The sequence below is a fragment of the Gavia stellata genome, chromosome 5, assembly GCF_030936135.1.
Source record: "Gavia stellata isolate bGavSte3 chromosome 5, bGavSte3.hap2, whole genome shotgun sequence".
In the NCBI taxonomy this organism is placed as follows: domain Eukaryota; kingdom Metazoa; phylum Chordata; class Aves; order Gaviiformes; family Gaviidae; genus Gavia; species Gavia stellata.
The window spans coordinates 17610170-17628907 of NC_082598.1; the positions used below are offsets into that span (position 1 = coordinate 17610170).

The window sequence follows — 18738 nt, forward strand, 5'->3', positions numbered from 1 at the left end:
CCTGAAATAACTTCTGGCAGTTTTGAAGCGCCTGAGAAAATACTGTGGATAGGAAACTTGAGGAAGATCATCTTTAGTGCCATTGCAATTGTAAATAGTAATGATGGCAGACAGATGAAAGCTTCTCTGCTGTTTTGAAAGAGAAATACATTACAGAAATCATAAAAGCATCTTCAGTGACAGCAAAGGAATCTATACAAAAGCTCTGTAAGAATAAAGAGGATATTAGCTGATATTCATTATTGCTGTCTTTATAGATGTCTATATTTAAGCTAGTTCAGCAACAGGATAAACCTGATTGTTGCTATTCTCAGTGAGCATGAGGCATCTAAGATGTGAAACAGGAAGCTGGATTTCTTCTGGATGAAGAAAAAGAAGAAAATGTAACTTTTAAGAAAGGGTTCCACTGATTTAAGTCTGCCAACAGCTCTCAGCAATCCCACCAAACAAGTCTGAGCTACATTTGAAATACCAAAGAAAGGAAGAAACCTCCCTTTGAGGATTTGTAGCCATTCTCACATCATCCAAGGAAACTTTTACATTTTTTGTTAAAGGATTCTTGTGTTATCTGCCATCCCTGCAACATGAACCACGTCTCTCTCTACTCTGAAAAACATCTGAGGAGTTAAAAATGTGGTATATATTGTTGTTTTTTTTTAATTTTAACAAACAAATTTAGAGGGGAACTGGACAGGCAAAAAAAAAAAAAAAATCACACACTCTTTAATTTCTACTGAGACAGGCAGTTGTTGCTGTTCATGTAGCACCAGGCAGAACTCATCCAAACACAGACAATTAAGTATAGCATAATTTGAAGTATAATAGTAGAGATAAGAAATGGAAGAAGAGAGTGGCAAATGATCCAGAGGGAATCTGAGAAGGAGCTACTTACTTCAGTCCAGAAAATCTAAAACTCAGTTAAATTTCCAGACCAATACTTTGATGAAGAGTGCTGGAGCTCTGCCATGAATTAATGAGCAGATTATTTTTCTTTAAAAGATACAGTTAGCTGGACACTAGCTTAACAAGGTAATTATCAAGTGAAAGAGAACTGCTGTACCGCTGTGAACCTGCATAAAGACTGTTATAATTACCAATGTTTTGGCCTATCTTTGTTTTAGAAGAACCATGCATTTTAACATTTTTGCATAAAATACGTTCAGCTACGTTGTCTGAAATAGTAGGTTTACTCACATGTAATCAATCAAATATTATCTTTCCTAGACTGCTTTTCAAATAGGAAAGCTATATATGCATGACATTTTACCAAGTTGGTTGTGCCAGAAACCTGGGAACACTAATAATGATTTTATGAAAAAGCAAAAGTTTAAGTTCCATTAATAAGTTCCATAAATGATGGTGAGACTCTAAATACATAGAACGATGATTTTAATAGCGATTTTTCTTTTCCTCAAATGGCTGTATATAATGGCAGTCATGGATATATTAACGAGAAGATTACATGAAGGCTCGTAAAAATGACTGTAAGCATTCTCTGCCTCTGAAAATTTTGGTGTTTGCCCCTTTGCCTCATCATTGCATAGGTAAGGCATATGAGTATAAACCAAAAGCACTGTTTTGCCCAAGCACTGTTGACTTGAATATAATGAGTATATTAGGATGCTATTTTCTCATTGCTTCCTTCCTTTAATAACTGAACTAGCTAGACATGTCAAATAGCATCTTTCATAAAGTAAAACAGTGACAAAAATCAGAGTATAACTATGTATAAAGAAGGAAAAGAGAAAGACATAAGCGCTCAAAAAGCTTGCAAAAAAAAGCTATAATGTTTTTCAATGAAAATGAAAATTGGATGGTAATGTGTACATGAAAAGCTGTACATGCTATCGTAACAGAGCTGTCTGATCCAGGCTCCCAGCTCTTTTTCTCAGATATTAGAACTGTTTCAAAATTGCATGGTAAAGGACTCATGGTTGTCCCTTTCAATCCTGCTGACTTTTGCTTGCAAATTCAAAGCACACAGAAGTAGTATAGTTTAGATCCTATCAACAGGTCTACAGAAATGTGTCACGGTCTGGTGAGTAGATGTATCAGTTTCATAAGGACAAATTATAAATGCTGTGCAATTGCAATAACCCTTACTTTAAAAAAGAAGTGACAGAAGTGGAATACTCAATTAGAAAGACATGCAAACCAGAAAATTCTCACATGCCAGTATTATCTCATTAAAGCCTTGCTTAAAAATGGCTTTAACATGCTCCCTGTAAACAATATTTTTGTTTATTGTCCCTGCATATTAACTAGCACTTTCAGTAGATAGTAAAATGTCTTTAAATAATCATTCAACTTAAACAGAATTGAATGACTACCTCATGATACATTGTACAAACAAGCAAAAAATCAAATACTGACATTCTCCTCCTTTCTAGAACGAGGTCTAAATGCTGGGTCAGTCCTTTTTCTCCAGAAGTAGCAGTTCTGTAATGATTAAGGCAAGGAGAGAGATGGTCCTTGCTAAATCCATTTTTTCTTCTAGCAAGATGGACTAGTGGTGGCCAGGTCCAGAGGATGGTCTGCTCCGTGTATTTGTGTCACAGCTCTTACTGACCACTTCTGCTGAGAAGCTACACTGCCATTTTCTGTACTAGCTAACATTCCCCATGGACATTACTTCCATTCCTAACACTTTTTTTGTGTGCTGCAGGTGACCAATGTACTGATCAGAATGACCAAGTCCACATACCTGAGTTTAGGATAGCAGTGACTTGCCAACGAGAAGCAGACATTGATCCTAATTCTAGCAGCTGCAGCAAAAGATTTACCAAAAGCTAATGTTGCATTGCAGTGTGCTCAGACACCACAAGATGTTCAAATTGAAGCTGACAGCACAATCTTAATCCTGCTTCCCTGTGCATCTGTATTGCCGTAATGCAGACTATAATTACATGATCACACATATTTGCACAAATGAATTCGATAGTATACAAATGTACTACAATCTAGATACGTGTGTGCACCTTTCTATAATGAAGAGATGTATCAAGGTATATTAATATTAATTTGAAGTCACGGCAGTCCACAATATTTCTACTGACATGTTGGTTATGTTCTTTTGAAAAAGTTATTGCTAGGGGCATCTAAAGTTATATTTATTATATCTGAGCTCTACACTGTAGAATCACACCATCAGATTCTAAATAGGTCTTTTATCTTTGTAATTATTAAAGAGACTTGATGGGGGAAAAGAAGCTTCAGATGGCGGCATTTTGGGATGTAAGACTGGCTTTCAAAGTATGCCAAGAACACGCATGACCCCATTCCCTGAAGGACGGGGTTTCCATACAGCACTCTAGAACTGTCATCTGGGGCTAACTGCTTCACCCAACATGGGGGAAGTGAGTCCAGAGCAGAAAAAAATCAGCTACTGCTGAGCCTGACTACCAGCTTACCCCAAGGGAGGTCAGCAGCACCGGAGGGGCAGAGACATAGCTGAAAAGCAAGGCTGCAGACCTCACAAAGACTAAAATAAGTGAAAAGGGCAGGAGGCGGTCTGCTGAATAGTCTACCTTCTCCACATCTCTAGAAGGAAAAAACCAAGCAGGTTTTTGGGGAAGCGGAATTGCCATCAAACCAGAGAGAAGCATTATCATACGAACATGATCAGTGCTGGAGATGTAGAATAGACTCCTCCAGGACTAATATGCTTTTTTTGGAAGCAAGGGAGAAGAGCAGAGGGTTATTCCCTCTATGCTATAAATTATATCAAAAGTAAAATTAAATCAACTTTTTTACCCAGGATGCCATACGTGGCACCTGGCAGGATGCCTAATGAAGGCATTATCACAAAGGGGTTCCTTCTCCAGAGCTAAATTCACACTCACTTTTTAGCTCAGTTAAGGACTGCTTTTCTGAAGTCAGTGGCTGAATCACCCTGCTTTGGTCTGCACTGTGAAGAGGTCTCCAAGCTCACAAACTGGATTCCTTTCACAACAGAGGAATCAGATGGACTCCAGGAATGCACCTAATGTGCTCCAGCCATTACCAGTTCACTAGACTGGACTGGATCTAGTCCAAAGTAAATCTCTGCAAAACATGTTTCGTGTGGACATCGTGTCCTCAACACCAGCTGTTTTGCTCTTCAGATCCTCTCCTACTTCACTGCACTGCTTGCTAATGTCGATGTAGCCTCCAGCTACTAGCACAACCGATTATAACCTTAAATCAACAAGCTACCCCTGAGAGTGCTAACAGTACAAACCCTGCCTTTCTGGAGGTGGCTGGAGATCTGGATCACCAAGTTGGAATGTATTGTCCAGACTTTTCCTATCTATTTCCTCAAGCACCTTCTCCCTACCATAATACAGTTCTCAAGTTGTACAGAAATTCACATTACAGGTCGTGCACGTTTTATGAGGCTAACTTAAACCCTTCTCTCAGTATAAGATATATTCTATTTCATTTTCATTCTAAAATTACTAACCAGGTCAATCAATTTAGTTGTGCATGCATGATGAAGAAAAGCAGAATATTGAATAGAAACAGTCTGGAAAGGGCAGATACTTCTTTGTTTTCCAACTTGATAAACAGTTTCTTGGTGCAAGGCCATGTTCTGGTTCAACATCTCTTTGCTTGGACTTTTTTTTTTTTTTTTAAATAACCATGACCTGGAGCATCCCTTTGGATTACAGAATTTGATGCATAACCAGCCATGCATGTGCAACTGTCCCTAAGAGGCAAGCCCCAGCAGAAAAGCTGGTGTGCATACAATCTTGGAACAAAAATAGCTGTCAAATCAAAGCTAATTTGCCACAAAAGAAAGCACTGATCCTCAGTTAGGGAATACCAAACTAGTTTGAGTTCAGAATTGCTTAAAAAAAAAATCACAGGGACTTGATTTTATAAAAGAAAAGTGTATTTTTAATCTCTCTAATCTCATTTAATAATGGATGAACTGATTTTTCTTAAGGCTGAAAAGGGGTGGTAGGGGGGTGAGGAACAAATATAGATATCGGTTCTTGAGAGTGAAAAAAGTTTTTAAGTCTCTAAGGAACTAAAAGAGGGGAGGGAAACACAAACAGTTATACAGCAGGCTGTTGCTTTCATATGTGCCACCAAAAATATGTTAGTTTAATGCTCCCTGGACCAGGGTTTCATTTTACCTCATTTTAGTGAATTAAATCATGTACTACAAAGGAATTTGGATCTGAATGAAAGGAACAAGATTGATATCAGGATGAAAAGTAATGCCCTATTAATTCAGGTCCAGACATTAAAGACAAAAATAAAATTGAATTACACAGTATTCTAATATTTCTGGACTAGATAAAATTGTATATAAAAGCTTTTCATAGCCAAATGGAGATGGGAGCAGTAATGGATTTTTAAAAGATACAACAAAATGGTCAACATCTACTTTCAGGCACTCAGTGAACTGCACAGATGATGTTGACTCAAAAGCTGCTGCTGAACAGATAGCTGTCCACTGGTGCTTCTCTCTGCACACATTCCTCCACTATATCCAAAATGGTAAACTTCTAAGATTAGCCCAGGTCACAGATGAAAAGCAGCTGTTTCAAACTGAACGGTATGAAAAAGGCAACACTGATAATGAAAGAATAGCATTTTCAAGACACTGTAGTCAAGGCGCAAGCCCTTTGACTGAAGGAACACTCTTACAAGCAGGCAGTTTGTTCTGGAGTAGAGGTACGGAAGAGACATCACTTAGACTCTTGTCCAGTCCTAAGCTGCATGTGATAGCACCCTTGAGCAATAAACTTTTCTCAACCAGTGAATGATGATTCACATGTCTTGGCTGGGTGACAGCAATGAAACAGACCTACACAGTGAAACCACAAGGTTGCGGGTAACTCCACGTGCTGCAGCATTATGTCCTCAGCAGCCCAGACCATCTCTAGTGCTTCAGAGCTAGCCTGTACTCCTTCTCTTGGCTTTCTCATACAATATAAAATCAAGGTACCAACATTCACTGTCAATGACTTGAGCCAAGATCCTTCAAAAAAGAGCAGCTGTGGAATACTGGACCTAGATTAGCACTTCTTCCAGTGCAGGCAGAGCTGGGCACCGAACAATGTCCTTAGAAGGCAGGACATTCCCAGTAGTTCAGTAGAAGAGTAGTTTGAACTCCACAAAACCAAAGGAATATCACAAATCTCAATCATTCTGTTCCAAATCCAATACATATTCCTATAAACTGTCCTCTCTAATGTAAACTTTTAATAGTATCTATATGTTGGCTGCATTTGTCTTGAAAAATCCTAAACAAATACTCCACAGAACCCACTTCTCTGAGAAAACAAGGAGAGAAGAAACAAGAAATGCAAGGTACTGCTTACACTGCTATATGCACCAGAATGAACTTAAAATACTACGGTATAAAACCTGTATGGATCAGAATAGTGGAACAGCAAAATGTCAGCAACATTTTAAAGGTAATACAATTTGGAGTGCAGAATTCAATATGATAAAGAATGATAGCCACTGTGTAATATCTCAGCCTTCTCATACACAGCAGACTTTAAAAAAAAATTCATGACTACATTAATTCAAGGAAACTTTCAATATGGAATTGGGAACAGTATCTCAGTGTCCAGAGTCAGCTTTTGGCTCTATTGCTACTAATCATGGTGCTGCAGCTGACCCAGTTTAAATGTATTTCTAGAAAGATTCCATAATTTTTGGTGATGTTGCATATTGTATTCTCCTAAGCCATTTAAAAATATTCCACTACAGTAAATACCTAGTGCCTAAAAATGAGGTGCATCATGTGGAACAGCACAACTGCATCACTGACATACAACGTAAAAGTTTTATTAAAGTTTTATTTGCACAGTAAACACAAACAAGCACATTTGTGTAATAAATCCAACACTATATTAGGATGCATATTTGCATATTTGACTGTGTTCTATTTGTGTGTGCATACATATCTGTGAGATTAAATTTGTGGGTAGAGGTCACATTTTGCAGCAAATTTTTTATTATCTGAACTTAAAAAAGATCATCTGCACCTGGAAGCCTTGTCCTGCTAGTGTGCTAGAGCCGTGAGTCTGCAACACCACTACCTGCCATGTTAGGTGTATATGCACAATGTAGAATTTTCAAATTATTATAAAGTTATCATAATATATATAAAGCTCCCAGACCTATTAAGTTCAATATTCTGATTCACCTGCACCTGAGGATTCAAAAAGGGAAGAAAAAAGTCTGACAGTCTGCTGTTTAGTTATTCAGTGCTCTATAAAAGGAAATTCATTTCTAATACCTTCGGGCAATTCATATGCTCCAAAGTATTATAGTTTATACTGGTTGTGGGTAAAACTACTATACGTAGTTAAATGCCTCTCTTTGGTCTAGAAACGAGATGACAATATGAAAATATGCTCTGCCACAAAGTTTCCAAGTTTTTATGATATTGCTTAGGTCATTCATAGAATGGGGTGTTTCACTTCTGAAAAAGAAACAACATAAGCGTAATAAAAGAAAAGAAATAAAACGAAAAATGCAGAAGAAAAACATCTCAAGACTACTAAGGGAAAGATACATATAATTCTAGATTTTGATGAATATTCACACTGAGCCTTGCTTCTTACAGGAACCCTGTAACTATGTTAGAACATTTTTCTGCAAGAACATAACATATACTAACTGACCATCTTAAAATCACCTGATAATTTTAAAAGCTGAAGTAATAACAACCGAATATTTTCAATTTCATGCCAAAAATATTTTAAAACACCTTAGTATAACAACATTTTTATTTCTCAATTTTTTAAAAAACTTAATGATCTATATTTAATGTACTGATGCCATTTGAAGCCAAACACTGATCTGCCTGCCAGTTATTCAGCAAAAGAGAAAACGTACTGACCAATTCTTCACAACTGCCATCACACTGTGGAAAGAAAGAAATCATTTACCCTGACTTTGTAATAGTGAAAAGTTGTTGAATATTTTGGTGTAAAAAGCTATTGATTTCCATTATTTTGCATGGATTTCCAGCATTTTATTAACACTGTCTCCAGCAGAGAGAAAGAACTGAACACTACATAATTTGGACCAAATGGGTGAACAAAAGCCAACCACAACAAAGGGATTATTTGTATTGGGCAGAGAAAAAGCCCATAAATCACTGTGATTCTCTCATGTTAATTTTGCCTTTATTCTTCCTGGTCTCTGAATGGACCCTAGACTCCTATAATGTATCATGTCCTATTATATTATGATTTCTGCCAAAGAGGGCTTATCTCTTAATCTGTTTATACAGCAGCAGAATCAATCTGATTGACTGGGATTTCAGTGTGCCATTGCAATTAGAGGCTATATATAACTGTGCAATATTCACATTAGGATTTTAGTAGCCCTTTTCCAGGTGCCACTTTACAGACATAGGGTCTCTGACATTGATTTGTATAACATGCTTAGTAACAAGCAGAAGAGATTTGAGATACCCATTTGTAAGACATCTGAAATCTTGTACTTATTTGTAAGATATTTGAAAAAGAGGCTGATAGGACAGTTTTCATGATAAACCCTTCTATGGATTACCTAACCGAGGTCGTGTGTGTACATATGTGCACGCACACACATGTTGCACATGGCTGGCACTTTACAGTAAAAAAGTCCTTTTATGTTTTAAAGGTATCAATAACTCAGAAGCACAGGAACATTACGCTAACTAACAGGCAGGCAGAGGTGAAGGTCTAATTCAGACCTGCTAATCACAAATCAGAAACCAGAAGGAATTATTCCTTCAGCACCTGTCAGTAATATGGAGAAAAAGAAAAACGCACGTTCTGAAGGAAATCGGTGGAAGATTTGTGCCGGGAAGTCTTGCATAGCCAGCAGTATTAGAAAAACATTATTCATATTGCTAAAAATGAGAAATAGTAGGGTGTTTTTAATCACAAAAAGTTTAGCACCCAAGATGAGAAAATCATTCCGGAACTTGTTATGATGGCTGAGACTGAACTGAACAGGGGGCTGAAAGCTGGCACTTGCTTTGGCACCAGAGACTCCAGGGAATCAGAAATGCAGGTCAGATACAGTCCCTTGGCTGATGGAGGCTCCACAGCCTCCCCGGGAATCTGTTCCAGCACCTCATTTTTCTTATCGTTACGAACTAAGCCCTCAATGTAGTTTTTCTATGCAGTTTAAGGCCAGCATCTCTTCTGCTCATCACGGATATGGAAACAGACCACATGCCTTTCCTTGATAGGTCTTGTTATTATGTCCCATTTTCCCCTCGCCTTTTTCCCATGTCTTCTCTTCCGTAGACTGACCAAATCAAATTCTTTCATTTTTCTTAGTAAGTCTTATTTTCAAGACTTTTGCTTTCCTCTGGACACTCTCCAATCAGACCACATGTTTCTGTACAAATGCCATCCAAAATGTGCATTCAGTACAGCCAAAGAAAAGGCAATCCCAGTCAATAGGAGAGATACAGCTGGTGCTTCAAAATACTGGATGCACCAAAGCTCAACTGACTGGGACAAAATACAGATAAAAACTATGCATGAAAATTAAGAATCAGTTAAACAGACTTGATAAGATATCCAAAAGCCACAACTGTACTGTGAGAAAGAAAACAACTTTGACAAAAAAGTTAGTAGAAAAATGAAGGCAATAATTAGAAGGAAAAAACCCTGATAATTACGATTATAGAATGTAAAGCAAAGAGAAAAAAAGAGGAAAACATTCTGTAAAAAAACATTATGAAATATCAGATAAGAGAGCGAGATGCTTAAGGTGGCAGTGAAAAATCCATGACTGTATGGGGTAGAGAAAATAAGAAAGATCTTGAATTTTATTCAAAACAATTTATTTTGGAAACAGAAAATTTGTTAACATCAATATTTTTTGTTCTACTTTTGGATATTGAGATGAAAAGTGCTTCCTAGTCCGTTAGCAGCTAAGAAGGATCTTAAATAGTATCTATTAGGAGTAATTGTTTTAAAATTAGCAGCTCTAAGAGTTTCTTTCGCACGTTTCTATCTGGTGTTACAAAATAATAATGAAAAAAAAAAACAACTACTGAGGGAATTAAAAAAAAACACTACTGTTTTGCTGATACTTAAGAAGGGACACTATACAGCCAGGTAACTGTATAACATAATACACTTGCTTGATAACAATCCAGACAAAATAGTGAAAAAAAATTTTACAGGATTTAACTGATGAAGATTGAAGTGAAAGGGATGTAATTAATGCCAGTCAACATGGGTTTATGTAAAATAGGTCTTGTCAAACAAATCTCATTTTATTCTTTGATGAGCTTACAGAAGTTTGGGTGATAAAGATAAGTGCATAGGTATAATACACTTAGACACCTGTAATGCATTTGACTTACTAGTGCATTGCTTATATTCTTACTAAAAATCATTAATATACAGTTTTCATAGAGCATATGTAAAATGGATTAGAGAACTCCGTAAAACACCAATTTTAAGAAGTAATTATCCAATTAGAAATCATGAAGTGGGGATGGAGGTGCTAGTGGTGATCCACAGGCACTTGTGGACCTGTTAGACCCGATTTTAACAAAATTTTCATCTATGTTCTGATATTAAACTCGGAAGTATTGCCAAGAAACTTCGAAAAAAACCAAAACTAGCAGAGCGGTATATAAAGATGAAGACCAGGCAGTCACACAGAATAATCTGTCTCATTTACTAAGCTAGGCCAATTTACTGTGTTGTACCTGAATGCTCAAGTCATGTTTAATGACTGGGATTTCTCTGGGAAAAAAATAAAAGGAAAAAGAAAGAGCATGTTCCTGGAAATAATACAATCTGTTTCTCTTGGCAAATTTAATTTTCTCTGTAAGAGTTATGTGAGAGAAGCCAGACGACAGTTTTATAGAAAGTTGGGGTGATAATGTAGTGTGCTAGCCTCTCGAAACCATCGTTTTGGCAATAGTTAAGCAAGTGGGTCATGTGTGGCAAACTTTTCCTGTTTATTCCCAAACTATGTTCCCTGCTTGTAAGAAATGCCCACTAGAGATAGCTTTCCACCATTAACCCCCGCAGAAGTTATCCAACAAAGGGCTGTAAAGTCACCTGTATCTTTACAAGTTATAAACAGCGACAAAGGTACAATGAATCTGTTGCAGCTCACTAGCTGTGTATTCACTAAATAATTTATAGTGAAGTCTAAAATACATCTAAATAATATATTCTAAAGACACACAAAGAAACTTAGATAAGCACTTTAAAGCTGATGATTTTACCATTTGGCCCAAAGTTCACTGTACTCTGAAACTATTGCCCAGAGAACTCTACCTCTAACTTTCCAGTTATCAAAAAATCAAGAAATGAAGAAAAATCAAGCAGGGTTCATGCACCAAACAGAGAAAATGAGCAATAAGTGCATAAAATGCAAAGCATGGTATAGTTACATTGTACATTCCAAACACAAACTGCAGTAGCAATTATAATACAAAACGCATATTTAATTATCAGATTCAGAGCAACAATAAAACTGAAATCACTATGTTTTTCTAGGGATACACGGAGCAAAAGAGCTCAACTGGTTCCTTCTGAAATGTCCGCTGTGTAACATTACGCAATGCCATATAGAATTGGGTGATGGAAGCCCATGAAAAGTGCCTGAAATTCTCAATACATTCTACATCTATAGGCTTAAATAAATCCATTTTGAGGACTCCATCATACCTACCACATACGAATTTTTTTTACAGCTACAAATGTGATAGCTTATACTTTTGCTTCCTCACAGTATATAGCTCCTTCATGAACAGAAAGCATTTAGTGAACAGAAATGTAGACAAGCTCTAATTTTCTGTACAGTGGCAACTGCATCCATTATGTGTTACAGTGTCACTTTGCTCTGAAAGAGTTAACTTTCTAGCTCCTATTCTCTGCAGTGCTGCATAAACACTGCACATTATTCTTACTGAGCATGCTTCATCTTTCCTGTCTCCACAGTCTTGGGCTGTCAGTCACCTGTCAGTCCCTACCACATCAGCACAGTGCGCATCACCAGGCTGTCAGCACAGCAGCTGATGAGACTCTGCTAAGAGCTGTCAATCAAACTTGTTTCTCTTATCTGTTCGGGAAATATTTTGTCTCTAAGAAACAAAGAACCTGGGCAACAATGGATCAGAGTCTAGTATTTACTCTTTTACAGGGATAGGAGGCTCTTAACAGGAAACGAATATGTTTTATCCACAACCAGGAAAAAAATCTGTTCCATTAGGCATATTTTCTTTTTTTGTTTTGTTTAAATCCTATTTACTTCTTGACGCAATAAATCAGGGCATAATAAATTAAACCAAATTTCTTTTGCTCTCACTGTAAAATGAATTTCATGGGTTTACTTGTTAAGTTTCTGTTGAATGTAATTCAATGCAGTTTAAAACAGGTAGCATCTCTCTGGTTTTGGGAATCTTTCCCTGTCTTTAGGCATTGGAATGTGTGATCTTTCTCTCCGTCTCACTGTAGCCAAAAAGCCAGACTACAGAAAACACGCATAATTTACACCTTTCTTACATTAAAATATATCTTTATTTTCTGTAGCATTTCTCATTAAAACTCAATTTCAACATAGAATTTAATAACATGAGTAGGGTTCATAGATAACAGCAGACCAGAATAGCTGAGGGGTATAAGCAAGGAGAAAAACATATGTTTTCAGTGGATGTTTGAAAGACAATAGTATCTTCTTTCTGGAATGCTGTACTGGGGAGGAAGAACTGCAGAAGGTAAAGTTCTCGCATCTACAGAAATAAAATACTGAAGAAAGACAAAAAGATCTGCAAAGATGGGCACAGCAGTGATTTCAGGTCTGACACAGAATCTCTGCATGAAAAGTTGAGCTGGGCTTTCAAGTGCACGTCTATTCAAGGCAGAATAATATTCTGCAAAGATAACTGGTCTAGGTCTAACAAACCTGGCAATCAAATTAATTAGCAGTGGTGGATCACTGAACTAACAGACCTCTACTCTTCCCAGGGCATAAGTAAGTATCTTTACATGCTGTGCCATACAGATACACAGGCACATTTAAAGCTAACTAGAGTATCAGTACATAGTGCTGTCTCATGCCAAGTAAAGTAAACATAACCCCGTGACTTAAAATCCTCACTTTGACCCGTATCTATTTTTCCCTACAAATTAAAGAATCTCAGAGCTGATAGTCGAGGAGAAACCTTGCAGATCCAACAGTGAGAGTAGTAAAAGGAAGAAAAACACTCTTCTCAGTATAGTGAGGTGTGCTGTAAAACATGATAATCTGAAAGGCAGGCCTAAAAATATTTAGTATTTTTCATAAAGCTTCAGTTTGGGGCCATGAAATTAAATAAGCAGCTTAGTTTTCTGAGACAAAAAAGTAAGTGAGCTTAGAACCCTTACAGTTTCTTGGACAGAACTATGTATTAAAAGTTAAAAGAAACAGGAGGTAAGTAAAAGTAGTATTTTTTTTAAATTCTGTAACACTTACATAAACAATGATTTACAGGCCTGATTCACATGCTCTGAACATTTGCATTGGCTATGGGATTGGGCTGTCCAGGTAATAGCAGAGGGCAGAGAGCGCCAGTTGGGGAAAAGGCTGCGACAGGAAACCCATGGAAAGGAAAAGTTTAAAGCAAGCAGGGAAAAGAAGGCCCCAGCGGGGTTTGAGGACTGCAGTCAAGATTAGAGAAAAGCAGAAGAGAATATGCAAGTTCCCAGCAGCCTCCCATAACACTCTTGGGGGCTTTGAAGAAGGAACCTGGAGCAAACACTGTGCCTCTCCTCGTCTCTGGCGCTTACGGCAAGATGTGGATAGTGCCTGAGAACAAGGAGGGAAAAAGACGGGGAATCGCCATAACCCAGACAAAAATTGTGGCCATAGACAACAAAAAACTATTTCTTCTTCCCCATACCACTGCCCGCCCCCACCCCCCCCCCCTCCCCCCCCAAGATTTTTCCTGGAATTTGTTTGCTCCAGAAGAGAATATTTTAGTTCCCGAAAGAGGGAAATCATTGCCCAAAGGGAAGAAAATGAGGTGGCAGCCACAACCACTGTTAGAGATGTAAGCAAATCTCTCACAGGCTGAAGCAAGACAAAGGCAAGCAATTTTGACCTGAATCCTGGAGCAGAGGCAAGAGGTTGGCATCTTTCATCACTTTCAACTCTATAAACTTCTCCTCAAAGGATGCCTATTTCTCTTTTCTAGGGCCTAATCTTGGTTCCCTCCGTTACTGTTTGTGCCCGCAAGAGTAAGAACAATTTGTCTTTTCTCTTCCCTCTCAGCAAGCTCGAATGTTTTTAATGCCCACTAGATACTAAAGAGCGTGCACGCTGGGCGAGGAGGCAGGTGTCTCGCTCGGGACAGTGCGGATGGAGACCTCTTCCAAAACTCCACGCTTGGTGCCACTCAGCGTACTCTGGCTCATCTAACAGGAGCCCCAGCCCACTGGCCAGCTATTTTACTGGTTACTTGGAATAAAGGTACTGGGTGACATTATGGTCTTTGGGAGATGCCAAGACCCTCCATAGTTGTAATGGAGCACGCATGCGGCTCGGGCAGGCAAAACGGAGACCTCAACCAGGTCTTTATGCTCAGCAAGGGCCTGCTACTGGTTGAAGCAATTTTCTGCTGATGTTCTCAACTCCTAGACATGTTTTTGCATACAAACTTCTCTGGTAGGAAGAGAGGATTGCTCTTAACATACAACCTCCACTCTTTCCCCTCCCCAGGCAACACTGGAGGTGTCCCCAAGCAGGGACTTGGACAACCTGGCACCCCCAAGGCTGTTCTCAAAGCCTGCTCAGAGGCGATGGAAGCCCCGGACGGGAACAGCTCAAGCATGCACTTTACAGTATCACTAAACAGGAATACTGCTCATGTCAGAAAGAATCACTAATACTGTAGTTCAGAATTACATAAATATTTACTAACAAAGGAAAGAAAGTGTGAATGAACAGAAAGAGCCCTATAGGCTGAGCTTTAGTTCAAGATGCTGAGAATAACAACACCAAAAGCAACAACAGTTTGTACAGAGGTCAGAAATTAAAGCCAGAGGAAAAATCCTGTGTACTAGTGGCTTTTAAAACCTTGCGCACAGTAACTCGGTCTTTCAATCATGCTTATCAGCAACAATGCTAAGAATCACAGTATTACCCTGTACCAAACTGTCCCAGCTACAGAAAGCACAACCATTATCAGGCATTTGTGACAACAGGAATATTTTACTCTTTGACAAATTCTTTCATATGCAGCACTGTTTTCCAGAAACACAACTCTCTCTGATCTAACTGGACATTAATTGCTTTTTTGCTGATGTATCTGTGCCTTCTGGACTGATAACACAACTAGCAAATCTGATATCTGACAAGTTGACTCAACCTAATCAGGACAGATCAGCTGTTACCAACGTTGCTATAGGCTGTAATTTGAGGACCTTTACAGAGTTATCACTTTCTTTGAAAGGCAAGAAACTGTAATTCTGTCAACACTAATCCCAGAACGTGCGTTCAAAGTGGCTGTTATTTTTACTCCAGCAGAAGGTAACACTTGTCAAATAAATACCTGAGATAATTGATAAAAGGAATTAGAAGTATGTGAGTGATACACTGACAATCAGTCACTCTCACAAAAAAAGAAGAACCTTGCAAGATTCAGAACATTAAGCAGAGAGCACAAGCTGTCACCATGAAGCAAGGGTCACTCGGAATGGAGTGAAACAATTGGCAATACAGTTTTTCAATGTTTACTTATCTCTCTGTTGCTTAGTACTAAAGCCGAGTGAATTATTCACTTCAAACAATTTGTTCGATGAATTTTACCCCTTTTTCCTGCTCAGCGTAAGCAGGCAATGGATACCAATGCCATCAGATTTATTCACTGCTTCACTTTTATTCAAGCTTTCATTTAGTGCTTGATTGAGAGTATTCTAGACTTCCACTGCTGTTCAGACAGTATCCAGGGCAGGTCCTTAATGTGTGCAAACAGCGTAGATCCATGAAGCTGATGGAATAATGATTATCTACACCAGCAAGGATATAGCTTGTGGTATTTTTTTTCTGATCCCTGTTTAAATCTGGAACCCCTTCCAGCAACGATACTGAAATTTGCTATGAAGTTCCCTTTCTGTGAACAATTTTGCCCACAAGACTCAACACTCAAATGTTTGCGGAAACCAAATTAACAAAGAGTGCAAGCACAGCCAAAGCAAATTAATTAAAAAATTCCGAAGATTATATTGTATTATTTGCCCTACTCCACTAGGAAATAATTTATTTTCATGTAATGAAATTCAGAGGGATTCTACAAAAAAAAAAGGATTCCCAACCCATGCAATTCTTTAATGGAACTTGATGGTCACTGAATACCAACAAGTGACCTTGTCATTGCCCGGGTTGCATCTGTATCTTACAGATAAACTGTGATTAGAAACTCAGGCTTAAAATTAGAACAAAAAATGTATCTCTTACTGTATCGCTTTGGTCCGTCTTCCAAACAAAATGAAAGGGTTAAGGTTGCATCATCTTCAAAAAATTCAGTTGCAAAGGCATCCCACCAGAGGTTGTCACTATCCTAGGAAGCAACAGATCATTCACTTAACAGGAGGCAAAATGAAAATATGCTCATCCTTTGAAAAAGAAATTCAACAGGATCACACATAGTTTGCACTTCTTCACCTATGATTTTGGGGTGTAGATGCCTATATGATATTTCAAACTAATTTTCCTAGGTAAAGTTCTAGTTCTAATTTAAGAAAAAAAGCTAAAATGTTTCATTTATTACCCAATAAGCTGTCTTCCATTTTATTGAGCACACTAAATATGTAAAAAAACTTTCATTCTTATAAATACATGTTTTTCTTCAAATGCTAAAAATAGTTTTCTAAATCAGTTGCAAATAAAGCCATTATTACTTTTTCCCCCTTTTTCTGGGCTGTGTCTCTCAAATGCTTGGTCCTAATAATGAAGAAACCTCAGTACTTAATTCTATAATGCTACATAACCCGATTATCAGCATGAGTTGACAAGAAAGTTATTTAGAAACTAAATATAATAGCCATTCCACTCTAATGCATTTAATATAAATACAATGCTACTGCAGGTTAATTAAATACCAGCTAGTTACTTAAATCTAATTGTTGTGAGAAATCTTTACTTTTCAGTGTGATACATGAAGTGAAAACAGTACTTTAAGATGACCTGTGTATACTTAGACTTACAGTAATACACATAGCTGGAACATAGCAATTATTAATATAGCGTACAATGTAAAGCATATACCAATACACCACTACAGGTGGTCTGTTGGCTTTGACAATTGAATCAGGCATTTTCAGACCCGGGTGATCAACAACAGGCACCCAAACCTCGATGTCTAGCACGTGTGCAAGTGGTCCAGCTTGCAAGAGTTTTCACAGAAGTCAGGCAACAACAGAAGCCACCAACAGTTTCATTCAAAAGCTATGGATATATTTAATAGCTGGATTTGAAATGTTTGGTGCAGTCTCTTCTGCTCCTTTGAGGCCCTGAGATTTAAATCACTTGCAGCACACAGGATCAGCAACAAAGCTGGAAACACACTTCTGAAGGTGCCCCAGTTGCACTCCTCAGAGCCGCTCTATCCCACTCACGGCAGCTGCCTTCCCAGCGTGCAAGGCCAGGTTCATTCAGCATAGTGAGCACTGAGTACCTCTTAATGCCTGAGCAATACATAACTAAGTCAGAAAACATTTGTTACCTTCACAGGAAAAAAAACCCTGAGAAAAAATGCCGATTTAAGACAAAACATGCATCTATCATACCCATTATAAGTACACAGAGAAATAACTATTTGGGTTTTTTAGTTCTGCTCCTGTTTTTCCTGAAGACGTTAATACTGGATTTCACTCCAAACTGATGAGCAGGGTATCTTTCCTGCCTCACAACTTTACTTCGATTTTTGCCAAGCACCCAATGGAGAAATGGTAAGGACAGGTTTTAGCATTCCAGCTCCTACCGGAGACCTCCAAGAGACTTCTTGGCTGGGTTAGAGCCTGTAATTCATCTTCCTTGCCAAGGCTTATCCCGCCCTGCAGCAGCAGGACAACAAGCGGCACGGCCCTGAGGTACTCGCTCAAAATTCAGTCACACAAAGAAGTATCAAAACCGTTCCCACATTTTAGAAATGTGTTGTCACAGAGAGCTGCTGCTCTTTCCTCTTTGCTGATGTAAACCCGATGAGTGTTTCCACGTGCAAACATCGCTGCATTGACTAGCCAAGTAGCCACAACAGTAAGTACAGAATATATTATACAGGTGTTTGACAGAAGCCCAGCAACCAGCTTCTAGCAACACACCTCTGTTCACCGACCCTTCACTCAGGACAGCCTGGTGGGTGACATAAAAGCCCATACAAGAATGTATTGTCCAACAATAGTTATGAGCCACTACTCTCTGCCATTTGCCAAAAGAGAGGCTGCAGTATCCTTTAACTGGGATCTTTCAGACACACTTGTCATAGGGAAGGAAGAGGGGAGGGAAGGATTTAACCAATGTCACATACCACATTTGCAGCAGTTGTTAACTCAGCAGTTGAGTATCGCTGGAGCTGCTCATGGAGCATCCAACAACACAGGAGGCAAAAGGGGGGTATCACAGAGTTGGGAAGCAAATGCACACGGGAAGGACAGAGAAGAGCAGGGAAAGTGCAGGGCATCACCTCAAAACCACACATATTTGCACTCACTCTTGCTTCCAAGAAGTCTGAAAGCAAGCAAAATGTGGAGACAGAATTACCCTGGATAGATGAAA

The 18738-nt window shown here is 38.5% G+C and overlaps 1 protein-coding gene across 7 annotated transcripts in view; it reads right to left on the bottom strand.

Annotated features, from left to right (window-relative positions):
• LDB2 (LIM domain binding 2) overlaps window positions 1-18738 on the bottom strand; it is a 223380-nt gene that overhangs the window by 127636 nt on the left and 77006 nt on the right. For all 7 annotated transcript variants that reach the window (XM_059817498.1, XM_059817496.1, XM_059817497.1 and 4 more), the window contains exon 2: window positions 16420-16522. In XM_059817498.1, the coding sequence (XP_059673481.1) occupies window positions 16420-16522 (103 nt within the window). The remainder of the gene's footprint in view (window positions 1-16419; window positions 16523-18738) is intronic.